Here is a 14,380-nt window from a genome sequence, read left to right on the forward strand (position 1 = left end):
CAACCTTTCATCTCATGTGCAACAATTCTGAAAGGATTCTACAATATGTCATATGAAATATCTTAATAAAAATGTTTCTAAAATCTATCATGTAATAAATTGAATCATGCAGATTTTTTTCTGTAATATTTCATCAATCTTTCAACAAAGTTTCATGTGCAAGAATTACGGAAATTTTGCTATTCCAGAGCTGTCTTAGAAGTGTTGCAGACATATTTGTAATTTTTATGAAATGTTTCACTTTTCAATTAAAAAATTTTTGAGATATTTCTGAAAACTTTCAATGCTGTACTATCATATAATAATTCTATAACAGTAATATTCTACTATACAGTATATTTACCAAGCTATTATTTACAACGTTTTTATAATTATAGGATACTCTAGATTTACAAGATGTTCCCGAATTAAATCATCAAACTCAAAATATGAATTTAAAACTTCAATTGAAGCAAAATTTTCCTAGGTTTGCTTGCAAATGCTAATTCGTTCAAGAAATATTGACTTCTTAAATTATTGAACTTATATAGGTAAAAGGTAATTCTTTATAAAAACTTATACATAGCTAAGATGATTTTGACCTTGATATATATGTCAAAATGAATAATTTATGACAATAATTTTGAAAATATAAATTTTGAAAAAATATTATTGGCTATAAATGGAGATAAATGGAAATAATTCTATCATAAAACTTTTTTATTAGACAAATTATTCAATTGCATTTTACATACGTCTTTATATTAGAAATGCAACTAAATAATTTTTTTTATACATATTTGTTTTATGCAGCTTTGCATAAAAGTTTTTTATCTTTCAACATTTACAATTGTACAATTATATAACCCAAAACAGTTTTTACTTTTCTTTATACACGCCCGATTTTTAGACAGAATCAGCAAAGTAATTTAAAGCTGAAAAATCATCTAAATCTTCAAATCCCAATTACATAGTCTGTGGAAGATTAATTTGATCGATTTTGAATTTGTCGCGATAAATGGAGCAATTTCCTACAGTGCCCTCTCCCACGGATAAAAAAGGCTGTTTACCGCAACGACATCTCTCGTTTTTAGAACAATTTGATAGAAATGAGTTACGAGGAGACCTAGGAAGTGGGGAGAACTGTCTGCCGTCTGGTCGGAATCGTCGTATGCATATGGTGCCATTTGTATTTGTTATCGTTGGTGTTATGCGGATGGTGCTGTGGGTGCTGGTCTCGGTATAGTCTCCCCCGCGGTGCGAAGCGCAGGATGGGCAATCAAGTGGCACGCGTCGGAAACGCATCGCATAGGAAGGTGGAATCCACACCCGCAGCAAGCACCGGTAACGGGAATCACGGTGCGAACGTCACTGCCTCCTCCACCGCTGCCGCCGTCGTCTCCAAGAGCGAGCCGGACCATCACAACTCTCACACGCAGTTCTTCCCGATCGAGAACCTCTCCAAGGTACAACGGCCCGCTTGGTCGATTTAAAATCGTTCTCGAACCTCAAGCAGGCCGTACTCTTGGTGCCTTGGAAAATCATTCGGGAAAAATGTGGAGCGATATGACCTCTGTTGCCAAACATTTCTACAGCTGTTTGGGAGAACGACAAAAACAACCTCTTTCCATTCAGTTTTTTAAATTATTTTTCTGATATGGATGTATTTTTTTTGTCTACACTGCAACTCGCGGAAGTCATTTCATGTTCCTCATGCAATCATGAATATTTGAATATTTTTATCATAATTCTCTGGATATTCTGAAATCATGAATCACACTTTTTTTCCTGTTTTCCTCAATTATATAAGTTAACTTTTGAAATATGTAACTATAAATGGATGATTATATAGAGATTGAGTCTCAGTCACATAACTTATTTTGATAATATTAAAGATGCTTGATAATATTAAAAACTAAGTGACAAATTATTCAGAGACTGTTTATGGAAAAATGTAGTTGAGATAGGGAATTGTGAAATTAATTTGGGAGAACAATTGCATTTCCATTTTTTTTCATTTTGAAATCCCAAGACTTTCCTTGTGTTTCATTATATCATTTCTTTGCATACAGGTTAGTAACCATATCTTATACGTAACTAGCTGTTATCAAAAGCTAACATTACCTAATTAGTTTTATTTATATAATGAAGACATGCAATATCTTCTTTGTTTGCAAACAGAAGTATAGAAATTATTTTACTTATATGTCTCTCTGATATATTTAATGATTCTTATTTTACAAACACGAGTATAAAAAGCGATTGAAGTGTTCCTTGGATTAAATTTTAATATTTATAATTAGTAATATTCCTAATACTGATATTGTATATTTTGCAGATATTGTCGCATCTCGCTCATCAAGAGGCACACGTTAATGGCATTACCAAATCTATATTTGAAAAATATTTATTTCCTACTCATCCTGAGTTAAGCGAGAGGCTCTTCACTTATCTACACCACAATGCTCATGCCACGACTGCATATATAAGTACAACAGCTTTCAAGCAGCAATCTGAGAAATTTTTGTCAGTAATGAACGATCAAGCTATACTGGAGAATTATGTAAAAATATATTCTGACCTAAAAAATGGTGGCAATGTTACTCCTGAAACGCTGCGAGCATTATTGACATCTTGCTATCAGCTGGCGATGGAAAGCAACAACACCAGTTCGTGCCTTCATTCGCAACAGATAATAAATGCAGTTGTCATTTCATGTGTTAGTAAATTTATTCTTTTAATGCAGATAGTATAAATGCAATAGTATAAATATATACTGCAATTTAATTATTGTATTGGGTCATCTAAAAAGTATCCGCGGTTTTTTGTCACTAGATGGTGTTGATGGTCAACACATCTAGTGACAAAAAACCGCGGATACTTTTTAGATGACCCAATATAATATATTATAACTATTCACAAGTATTTAAGCATAGAATCTGAATTGGCATTTTGAATGAATAATTCATACTATTATGTGACCTGTAATTATTAGATCTAGAAATATTTTACAGTTTCATGGCAAGACTAGCTTGTCTACGAGTTACGTGAGCAATTGGATCGGGCAGCACTGCCCACGCCTTGTGTACGGCCTACAGCGATACGTAGTACATGTGTTAACAACTGCTTATCGCAATGGTAAAGCGCTCCTGTCAAAAGAGCAGCCACAGCCTTCTGTAGATATACTTACTCCTGTATTGGAAAAGTCCGATCAAGAGTTCCCTCAAGTGGACTTGTTGCCAATAAGCTATGTCTGGCTATTGTCGTGTACACTATCGCAGTGTTACCTCCAGGTACGTTGTCGCAGATTACGCAATACTAATCGATACTATTATGTCCTGCCAGTAAAGTATTTTGCATAAAGAGATTAATTATTATAGCCAATTAGTATTGTATACATAACTGGATCTACGTATCTATGTGTGCGATATGTATGTGTAGACCAACGATTCACCGAAGGACATAACTCACGCTTTGATAGCCAGAAGAACAGGCAGTATTTGTCCAAAGCATTGGACGTTACTATACAATAGCGGAGAGCATGGGACTGGAGCTAATCGCTTCCTTCACCATGTATTAGGTTACAGAGGTCCCACTCTGCTAATTATAAGAGCCGCTAACGTAGAGAGGAATGAGGAATGTCCGACGTATTGCGTATGCTCGGCCGTCGAGTGGCGAGAAAGTCATCTCTATTGGGGCGACGAAGACTCGATAGGCATTCAACTGATTCCGTCCTATAAAATCATGGAGAAAGGTCCGAAAGTATTATACTTGAACACGAATATCAGGGGTTACCCACATGGTTTACGATTCGGTAGCGATCCTCGTTCACCACTTATCAGTATCGACGAATCATTCCACTCGGTGACTATCGCCGGCGCGCCTTATCGCATTGCCAGTTTAGAAGTCTGGGGTTGTGGCGATACGAACCTAAGGTAATATCTTGCAAACTGAAAACTGTGAAATGAAGACATTTATTGACGCAAGGAATGATAACAAGAGATACTATTACATTTGCAGAGAGAAACAATTGGAAATTAAGAAGTGGCAGGTGAAAGAAGCAGAGAAACAGAGGGTTGTCAAGTTAAGTGCGAGCGATTGGCTGGATCATCCTGATCGTTACTTATTAGAGTTGGCCGGCAGAGCTTCTTACAACGAATCTAACAATTAGAGCCGCAAAAAAATAATGTGCGTGCTCAAATAACTGCTCATATTATTACTTTATTATTTTACTTTGTACATATGTATATAGCGTCAAAGATATTATCATCAGAATTTCTGTACTTATGTGGTGTACGAAGAACGTACATATGAAATGTGATTATGTGACTTACGTGAAATACAGGGACTTATGCTTGACGTACTTAAGCACAAGTGCCAGTTTGTAATTGTCTAGTTTTCTTTTTTTCAGTATTTCCTTATAAAATGATATTATTTTTTATATTTTATAAATGCCTTTCATTTAATGGATTTATTTATTATTTTTTAAAATATTTTTCTAAAATTTTTTAAATTTATTATTTTAAAAATTATATTTTTATCTGATTTTCACAAAATAACTTGGTAAATTTTATTTTAATAATCAATTTGCATTGTCTTGATATTTATATATAAAAAAAATACGCATATAAAGTTGAAAATAAATATATTTTTGTACAAAATTTCGTACATACTTATCTCGCATATTTGTATATTTCGCAAGGTTTTCATTGATTGTGCGTGATGCTATTTTATGAAACATTAACAAAATGCAAATATTAGTTTATCAATCTGTTTTTCATTGTTATAAAAAATCATTCAATTAGTCCTTGAATTCTTTATCACAATTGTTAATTCTATGAATGAGACTTTTCCAGCTAAAGTCTTCCTCACCATCTTGCAAATTTATCACATTCTTTTCCTCGATAACGTCAAACAGATTTTTAAATGGCACATATCTAAGTAACGTGACTTTATCAGCGATTATAATCAGCTTGTGCCTTGCGCGAGTAATGGCTACCGTCAAACGTCGCTGATCATCTAATATCTCAAATTCTTTCTTCGTGTCGCTTTCGACACTCTTCGTACATGAGTACAGTATAACATCCTTATCACGTCCTTGATACTGATCTACGGTGTTTACTTCCACTTCTTTATCTATGACCTTTTTTAATAAATTTATATGAGCATTGTAAGGCGCAATAATTCCTATATTTCTAGCGCACACGCCCGCCTCAATGAGTACCTGGACGAGACGCAAAGTAATAGCGACTTCCGAAATGTTGGAGTACGTCTGATCCAATATAACGTCTCTACTGCCAGATTCTACATTCAAATTGTAAGTTCTACCAGTATTGAGCACCACCACTGAGTCATCCAAGTTCCTGGAGAGTGCACTTCTCACCCACCTCTCACAAAACGAGAGAACTTGCTCCATATTTGTGCCAGTCAAAGTCGCGTTCTCTACCTGCTTGTTGCCGAAAGCTAACTTACCGCAATACGTCGTTTCATTGGCTAATCTCATGATATTTCTATTCATTCTGTACTGCTTCCACAAATTGATGGTGTTGTTGTCGCTATCTAGCCTAACAAACAGAGATTCGCCTGCGCCAAGTTTCGCGGCAGTCTTGTTTTTGATGATGGGCGGCAGCTGATCTGGGTCTCCGACAAGAATAAACTTGCGTGCGCTGTATAACGGTCGCAATACCGTAGGCAGCATGATTTGCGCGCTTTCATCAACTACACACACGTCGAAACTACGTCTCCTAAGGAGTGCGTGATACGCGCCGTAGCAAGTCACGCCGACAATACGTTTACTATTATAGAGTGTCTCCAGGTCCTCTGGCGAATCGCAACTCGCGAGCGCGTATTCTTCGTTCTTGCACGTTAACAGAGGATGGATGTGCTTTGTCGAACCGAGACGTAGAAAGTCGATGTTTCGTTCGAGCAGCTTGAGAAGAATGTTGTCCACCGCGCTGTGCGTGTGCGCGGTAATTAGCACGCTGGAACCCAACTCCTGCAGCAGCTCTATTAGAGCTACCAGTGTCTGCGTTTTCCCTGTTCCCGGCATACCTTTTATCAGAACATATTCTTGGGCAGCTACTGCCTTCAGCACGGCTCTCTGTTGATTCTCATTTAGATTGCTTATTATCCTGGCGCTAACTGACACCACCGAACGTGGCAATTTTTTCATAAATGTAGCTGGTTTCTTATCGATGACAATGCGTCGAAGCTTAACGTATATTTCATCGTTGTTCAACAGACCGGCTATGTTCGCGTAATTGAACGTAGACAGACCTGTAGAGGGGTATTTATCAATATGAAACGTAGAGTTTGCATACAACTGAGTAATATCTTTGTCCAATAGAACCTTAACAATATCATACGAAACATGCATTATATATCCAGCAGCTATATTAACTCGTGCATCCGTGCTAACCATAATATAATTGTCTTCGGTGAATGTACCGCCAAATACATTGTTCTCAATAGTCTCCTTCTTAATATTTACGCGTGCAAACTTATGCTGATATCTATGCTCTTGCTTTATCACTTTTCCGACAATCTTCAAATTGCAGATACATGTTCCTTTCGCCTCCCTCTTTTCGGGACTTGTCGTCCATACGCTGCTTAAATTGTTATTATTGTTCTCGTAACTTTCTTCTAATTGCAGTAATGCGATCCACTTCATAATGTAATCCAAATGTCTAGTCTCAATGTTATCCTGCACTTCTTTAAGTAGCGCTGTTAACGGATGCGACAATGACAAATTCGCGTTTGGGTCCCTTGCTAGATACGCACAGCACAGAGTTTGATAAGAACATCTGCTGCACGCACTGTGATGATTGATCGGTTCAGGCAATTCCATCGCCTTTAGGTCCGACTCTGAGTTTATGCTCCGTAGATCTTCGGGTTGTTTAGTGAAATAATGCGCCAAGATATTTCGTAGCAATATCAAGTCCCTCTTCTCGTGATGTCCGCTCTTAATTTCTTGCATCGCGTTTTCCTTTAGATATAACAGAAGTCCGGTATCGATATCTTGATCTCTGAAACCCATCATCATAAGATAGAGAATAACTTGGCCCTTGTGCTCAAGAGAATAGGAGGCTCTTCCAGTTTTTAACTCTAGAGGCATGATCTTCCTTCTTGAATTAATATTCACCTCTGCTGTTACATCTATTCTTCCCTTTATGCCCAGCTGCGGTATATAAACGGTCTCCTCGATGTCCTGTATGTTATTAATATTCCCTTGAAAGTTATCCTTTAGATTGCTTATGTGATGCTGTTTGTTACCTATGATATAATGCTGAATAAACTCGAAAATTTTTGGAGCATACTCCATCATACGTTTCCGACAATCCGCAAGCGACATTTCTGATGCGTAGAGATAATCTATCGTATCCTTCGATCGTAATATATCGTCCAACAGCTTGATCACGTCGGATAGGGTGCAGACATTCTCTCGCAATGCCTTTTGCAGCCACTGATGAACTAAAGATCCCACGGTCATCACGGAATAATCTGCGTTCAAATCTGGTAGCGACTCTATTTTTCTGAACTTCTCAGTCAAAATCGCTCGCCTGTTGCAAAATAAACCACCCATTATTGTCGTGCCAGATATTAACAAATCAGGCTGTGTGACAAGAAAACCATTATTATTATCTACAATCCATTGTCGCGAACCTTTTGTAGCCTGTATCGTTACAATATCGTTAATCTTTACTTGCGCATCTTTCCAAAATCCTGAACATGCAACAAAGTCAATATCTTCAGATTTCAAGTGCCGTACCGTTAAAATAGTGACTTTTGATTCGTGCTTCACGTCAATTATTTTACACCTTTCAAAAGTGGTAAAATTAATCTGCGCATGCCACTTTTGAGCAAAGAAATCATCAAGCTCATCTCCATTTATCATCACAGAAAAGTCTTCGAAAGATTCTGTTTTCTTTAAATCATGTAATTTAGCTTTTCCATGCTCAGATGTTTCCACAGCAGACTCCAAAGTAACAATATTTAAATCTTGTTCTTTAAGAACATGACTATTATTATGAGTAACATCTGAAACATTTACACTTTTAAGAATAACAGGATTTTGTAAAATATTTACACTTTGCTCGCTTTTTACTGTAATATCACCTTCCTTTTCAACTTTCTGAAGTACTGTATCTTTGCATGTAGTTTCATTTTCCTTAAAATTACTATACGGTTCTTCGAAGTCTTTCAATATAGATAATAATACTGAATCATCATGTGATTCGAAATATTCTGTCTTTAGAGTACAACGTTCTTTTAGTGACTCTTCACTTAAATTACATTTCTTTTTGCTCACATGGGATTCTTCTTCAAACGCGTTATCTCTTTCCTTTCTTTTTCTTTCAATCGTCGTTTGAAATGAGCAATTATTATCTGATATAACTTTATTGTCATCTATCATAACTTTTGGAATTTTTGTAAAAAACGATGATATTTTTGTTTGAGATTTATCGACATTATTAGTAATCTGCAAAAAAAAACAGAGAAAATTTTGGAATATTTTATCACACAAATTCATTTTAGTCTATCCTTCAGATAAGTACAAATTGCTATGTATTGGTACCTTCTGTTTTAACTATGCTAAATGTCTTCCTAACAAACGCCAACTAACAATAAGATAACTATTAATTATAATTTCCTACTGAACAATAATTAATTACAGTATATTCAGTAAAGTATAATATAAAGTTTTAAGTTATATAATACATAACAGTTAAACAAAAGACTCTTAAACAAGCCGAAGAAAAATCAAAAGAAATAACAGAGAAAGAAAAGAATCTCCTGATTTACTTTTTCCCTTTTTGCCTAACATCTATAATAAATTTAAGAACATCACTAAAGATCTCAAAATTAAATTATTTTTTTTTTAGCTTAAAAAAACTCAATTTAATAATAAAAGGACAAAAAGTTGTTCTCTTGCAACAATTTAAGAAAAACGTTGTTTATAAAATTTTCTACAGATTGCAATGTATCTTATGTAGGGCAGACTGGGAGGAAATTAAAAACTAGAATTACTGAACATAATGATATTAATAAAAAATCAAACAATTTATGTTATATCTGAACATAGAGTCCATTTAGACTATGAATTTGATTGGGATAATGTCAAAATCTTGGATGACGAAAGATATTTGGGAAGAAGACCGATATCAGGAATGCTCAACATTCATACAAGAGAACGGATTAAATGCAAAATGAAACAATGAATTCTTACATTATGCATACCTCAACATTCTAAATAATTTCAATAGTTTATGACAACATATATATGAGTTTACTATTTATTTATATTATTTTATTTTTATGATTCTTTTATAATCACATGTTTTCATACTTTAACTGTCATGTATAAGGTTTCTGTCAAAGGGTACAGCAGGTAGGTCACATAATTTTCAATTAAATCACTTATAATAAATAAAATATAGCAATTACATTCACTCTAACACTCAATGATAGATGTTCTTCTATCTATGATTTGAAAATTTCATAGGAATCCTTGTTGCACCCTTTGACTTTTCATGCTGATTTATGTTCTGAAGTTAATTATTGACAACGCTGAAGATGGCTCGAATGGAGTCGAAACATCTGATCAATTAATGTATTTGATAAGATCTCAGAATACAGAATTTTATCATCACATATAAAGTACCACGTTAGTGAGTGCTCCCAATCAACTTTCACTCTCCTTATTGGCATAACAGTTATATTATCAAGTAGGAAATTATAACAATTCTTCTGTTACCCAGAATGATTTTTCGATAACATATAGATAACTAATAATTGTTAAATTATGTTACATTGTTAGTTAATGTTTGCTGGGTTGTATCTCTTCTAAAATTCAGAACCGGAAGAAACATTTTAAAATATTATTTTATAATAATTTTCAATATTATTTTATAAAAACAGTAGTAGGAAGTATATAAAAAAACAAACAAATAGTAATCAACATGTAAATGTAAATCGTAAATAAATAAAATACATTTTGTTTACCTTCCTCTGTGACAACTGACGTTTCTTCATATTTGCACGTAATGAAATGACTCTACATGTATTTTATGAATGTCAGATTAAAATGCCGTCACTTGTAGCTTAATACTAACGTTATAGTAGAGTTTAAATCCTATAAATATCTTATTCTAAGTTCTATCAAATCCTACACAGAATTTTCGTTCCCGCGCAAACATTTTTCATGAACGTCACCGTCAATTGCCATTTTAACCATTAAAGTACCTTTTCATGACGGCGATTAGTCGCAACTTTTGTAGCGATCTGAGAGTCACGTGACTCCATCAGTCGCTTGAAAGTCGTCGCTGTCAGTCGCTTCTATAATTCGATTTGATTAAAGTTGTAGCGACAATAGGCGATAATCGCTACAATTTGAATTTATTTTATCAAAATGAATTTATTAAACCATGCAATTCCCGTTCTGCACAAATAGGATCCAAAATCTTTTTTTTTGTATGTTTTTCTATCTGCAGACATAATTGCAATAAATGCTGCATTAAACAGTCGTTTCTTTCTAAGCTCTTCTTGCTTTTTCATAATTTCTAAACATTTCTTTTACCACTCATGATATTCTTGTATATATTTAACAGTGCGACTATACTTGGCAGTAAAGGACATTATGATTGGAGCAAAAAGAATTGTAACGAAAGTCAATCATGATGTTTGTAATCACTACTTTTCATCGCGCATTTCAAATCATTCTTTTCGAAGAAAATTTTACTCAAAGTATATAGTACATGTAACGTATATTAGTATATCGAATAAAATTTTTTACTCGGTGATATTTTGGAATGTAGTCTTAATATTTTCTCCATTGTGCACAGAGCTTAATGGCTTCCGCATACAGAACTCGGCAATGCTTGGCATAGACGGACACACAACGCATGCGCAAATATGCGCGGATATGGATCTCACGTAGTGTATGTATCTTCTTATGCCCCCTTCATGCTAGTAACCGTGCTGCAAGCAGTCTGGAATTTGCATCACTGATGGATATACTTACTTTGTGATGTTATATTCTTGTCATTTAAAACAATACGAAAAATGTATGAAAAGGAACAACAGATTATTGCATAGAGATTGTTGCATACGTAAATTAAATTGTTCTTGTTAATTATAAATTGTATTAACCTGTAACTTCCTAAATTTGGTGAGTACAAATGTCACGCAGGATGCACTATAATATTTCTAATTATCTTCGATATGTGTAGGTTATGAATGTTGGAAAATGCGAAAATAAATATTTCATAATATTTTTTATGAAAAATATTTAATAAAAAGTACATCTTATAATAGAACGAAGTATTTTTATACAAGATATTAAATATAGACGGAAGATTATAGTTAGGCAAATGACGCAACGAATGATTGTGAATCTTCTGCCGAAAACTCAGCCTTTTTTGAAACCGACTCTGCCACTGTACATGAACAGTTATTCGCCCTTTGTTAAGGCCATTTTGCAGAATAGAATGATGTGCAAGCATGTAGAAATAGTGGATCATACCTGTAAGATATCAAGTTACAATGATTACCTCACAAATTACAAGCCAATTCACCGGATCTTGAGGAATACTCTTCAAGAATTACTGGGTATAACAAAAATAGATGTCACAAAAGTTATCGAGGAACATCCACAGCTGAAGAAGAGATCTAGGGCAAATATTCTGAACAATTATTATAATCTAATAAAGGCTGATATACAAAAAAACACTATCATAAACAACATCTGGTTACTGACACACGAAAACGATAAATTGACAGATAAGCTTAACTGTATCAAAGTTCTAAATATAGATAACAACCAGCTTGTACCATGGCTATGCTTAACTCAAGATGAACTAGCAAACTATGTACTTTATACTCAAGAGGATATGGAGTCTTATACATATAACAGACTAGAATATCTTTCTCATAAATTTGAGGTATAAGTAAAACTAATCTAAGAAGTTCCAAATTATCAAATGTAATTATATATAATATTCTTGATAAACTAATACTGCAAATTATTTTTGAGACATTCTATAAAAAAAAATTTTTCTTAAAAAAATTATATATACTACTTTAGAACATGAAAGATGAACTTTGATTGTTTATAGAAAAAAAATTTGAATAGAATTAAGATAGAAATTGTTGGTTAGTGATATATTATGTAGCATATTATATAGCATATTTTATGAATACAAAATTATATATTTTTGTCCAGTGTAGCATACAACGATTATGTGAAATAACAGTACCAAATTCATTCTTATTAAAAATACCAATTTCGTCTATAGATAAAAAAGCAAACATATTGTATGGTAAGTTAACAAGCAGAATTAAATAGTAAGGTTTAATAATATTACTGATACTACAGGCAGCTGTGAAATTTTAATTATTTGTGGCATTAGATATTTCCTCACAAATATACTATATACAAGATTATGGCTTGTCTCCATTCTATTTTTTTACATTCTACATAATGGTCACAAATATTTATTTGTCTTCCAATAAATATTGCATGTAGCAAAACATTCATAGCAACTTGTATACATATTTGTAAATTGATAAGTAAATAAATAGTAAAATATAAAATTATATATTTCTAAAAAGATTAATTTTAAATAACTTTACATTCTGTAGAATATAATATAAAAAATAAAGATATATTAAAAGATATATGGGTTCTTCGCTACAGTGAAAATCATATACGTCATAGATGTGAATTATATAAAGATACAGGAAGGTTAAAGATGAAAACATGGGCTATACGATGTTCGCTTCATGTTATATCAAGGTAAGTTAATAAAATATTAGGTGTTGGAATTAATTCGTAGCGTTTTTAAATGAAAGAATGTTATTTATTTCACATGAGCATTAAAAAATACATTAATGAAAGTACTTCCCATCACTTGTAAAACGCTACGAATTAATTCCAACACCTAATAGAATATGAGAAATATCTTATTTCTAATATTTTTTATTATATTTTTTATGAAATTCTATATTATTGTATCAAATTACTTTTATTTTTAAAAAATTACATTTCAAATATTGTCATTTTATTAACTTCTTAATAACTTAGTTTCCATTAACTTTTTGCATTTATTTATATATACATATTTATTTATTCTTTAATTCATACAAAATGAAAACAAATATTTAAACAAATATATTGCATATATATTGGAATATCTAAAAATAGAGAAATATCATAAAATATCATTTGTTTATATGTAGGGCCATTCAAAAAAATAAGGTGGAACGTAGCTTACTGCAACATTATGGAAATATTAGCGACTATTTGCAAAATAAGTTGAAAGTCGACGATGAAATGCTCAATTCAGTGATCCAGAAAGTACCAAATATTTTACGGGTGAATATAGCGAAATTGAATCAGTTAATCAATATACTACATCAGAATGGCATTACTAGCGACGAAATATTACGACATGAACGAATCTTTTATTTCAATATAAATACTATACAGAATCGAATTGCGATTTTAAAGAAGGCAAATCTTGCTCCAAAACTTACTATACTAACACAAGCTGAGCGAATCTTTGATCAGTATGTAAAATTTATAAAAATAATGTATAGAGAAATTTATATATTAGGTGTTGGAATTAATTCGTAGCGTTTTTAATGAAAGAATGTTATTTATTTCACATGAGCATTAAAAAATACATTAATGAAAGTACTTCCCATCACTTGTAAAACGCTACGAATTAATTCCAACACCTAATAGCATAATATACAAAACAAATCTCTAATTGATTATTTTTCATAGGTATATAGAAGCGAATAATGAACGGCAGAAATTGTTGCAAGAACATGGAAGCGTTAAGAATTACTTAATCAACACATTAAATGTGGAGAAAAAGCTTCTTGAAGAAACAATTACAAAATATCCATCTATTTTACGAGTGAAATTTAAAAAATTGATTGAATTGCTCGATTTATTGCAACAAAATGATATAACAGGTAACGATATAGTAAGTCATCCAAAAATTTTTTATTTTAATATTGAAACGTTACGTAAGCGAATTGAAATACTGAAAGAAAACGGTATATCACCAAGAATCAATTTATTAATATGTGAGCAAAAAATTATAGATCGGTATGTAAAACTCAGATCACATAATTCGAAAAATATTAATACAGATTAATATTTATTAAATTTATTTCTTTAATTTAACTATTTTTATAACGCGCAAATTGTAAAATATAAGAATGTATCTATATAAATTTCAAATATAAAGTAAATATGAAATAAAAGAAATAAGCAAATAAATCTTTTAACTATATTATTAATACAACTCGGAATATATCAAGTAAAACACGATTAATTATCGTTCATATCAAATACTGATACAGCATTATATGTTCTGGAATTTCTTATAGA

At 32.6% G+C, this 14,380-nt stretch overlaps 3 protein-coding genes across 4 annotated transcripts; 2 read left to right on the forward strand and 1 right to left on the reverse strand.

Annotated features, from left to right (window-relative positions):
- The first annotated feature begins 1,131 nt into the window (after positions 1-1,131).
- Positions 1,132-4,367, forward strand: LOC105154445 (hypothetical protein). The gene is made up of 5 exons (XM_011069981.2): positions 1,132-1,445; positions 2,318-2,698; positions 2,994-3,272; positions 3,421-3,914; positions 4,000-4,367. Exons 1-5 carry the CDS (start codon positions 1,251-1,253, stop codon positions 4,148-4,150), a joined length of 1,500 nt encoding a protein of 499 aa, XP_011068283.1. The 5' UTR covers positions 1,132-1,250; the 3' UTR covers positions 4,151-4,367.
- Positions 4,368-4,607: 240 nt separating this feature from the next.
- Dna2 (DNA replication helicase/nuclease 2) lies at positions 4,608-10,468 on the reverse strand. Its single transcript, XM_011070235.2, has 2 exons — positions 9,982-10,468; positions 4,608-8,458 (listed from the first exon to the last, which is right to left on the reverse strand). Exons 1-2 carry the CDS (start codon positions 10,009-10,011, stop codon positions 4,781-4,783), a joined length of 3,708 nt encoding a protein of 1,235 aa, XP_011068537.1. The 5' UTR covers positions 10,012-10,468; the 3' UTR covers positions 4,608-4,780.
- Positions 5,179-14,269, forward strand: LOC105154446 (mitochondrial transcription termination factor). 2 transcript variants are annotated; one of them, XM_011069982.2, is made up of 7 exons: positions 5,179-5,296; positions 10,821-11,146; positions 11,208-11,918; positions 12,200-12,296; positions 12,619-12,772; positions 13,216-13,545; positions 13,766-14,269. In XM_011069982.2, the coding sequence occupies exons 3-7, from the start codon at positions 11,349-11,351 to the stop codon at positions 14,142-14,144; spliced, it is 1,530 nt and encodes a 509-aa protein (XP_011068284.1). In that variant the 5' UTR covers positions 5,179-5,296; positions 10,821-11,146; positions 11,208-11,348; the 3' UTR covers positions 14,145-14,269. The 2 variants fall into 2 exon arrangements, with proteins under 2 accessions (XP_011068284.1, XP_011068286.1); XM_011069984.2 differs by having other exon boundaries at positions 13,216-13,351; positions 13,766-13,986.
- Positions 14,270-14,380: the final 111 nt, after the last annotated feature.

This window comes from Acromyrmex echinatior, chromosome 7 (genome assembly GCF_024713525.1).
Source record: "Acromyrmex echinatior isolate Ae372 chromosome 7, ASM2471352v2, whole genome shotgun sequence".
NCBI lineage: Eukaryota > Metazoa > Arthropoda > Insecta > Hymenoptera > Formicidae > Acromyrmex > Acromyrmex echinatior.

Bases quoted from the DNA above. Each gene is read 5' to 3' on its own strand.
- LOC105154445 (XM_011069981.2), top strand. From the start codon at position 1,251: ATGGGCAATCAAGTGGCACGCGTCGGAAACGCATCGCATAGGAAGGTG. The intron at 3,273-3,420 runs GTACGTTGTCGC...ATGTATGTGTAG, and splicing joins TATCGCAGTGTTACCTCCAG to ACCAACGATTCACCGAAGGA. The intron at 3,915-3,999 runs GTAATATCTTGC...TTACATTTGCAG, and splicing joins TGTGGCGATACGAACCTAAG to AGAGAAACAATTGGAAATTA.
- Dna2 (XM_011070235.2), bottom strand. From the start codon at position 10,011: ATGAAGAAACGTCAGTTGTCACAGAGGAAG. The intron at 8,459-9,981 runs GTAAACAAAATG...TTTTTTTTGCAG, and splicing joins GTCAGTTGTCACAGAGGAAG to ATTACTAATAATGTCGATAA.
- LOC105154446 (XM_011069982.2), top strand. From the start codon at position 11,349: ATGACGCAACGAATGATTGTGAATCTTCTGCCGAAAACTCAGCCTTTT. The intron at 11,919-12,199 runs GTATAAGTAAAA...ATTTTTGTCCAG, and splicing joins ATCTTTCTCATAAATTTGAG to TGTAGCATACAACGATTATG. The intron at 12,773-13,215 runs GTAAGTTAATAA...GTTTATATGTAG, and splicing joins TCGCTTCATGTTATATCAAG to GGCCATTCAAAAAAATAAGG.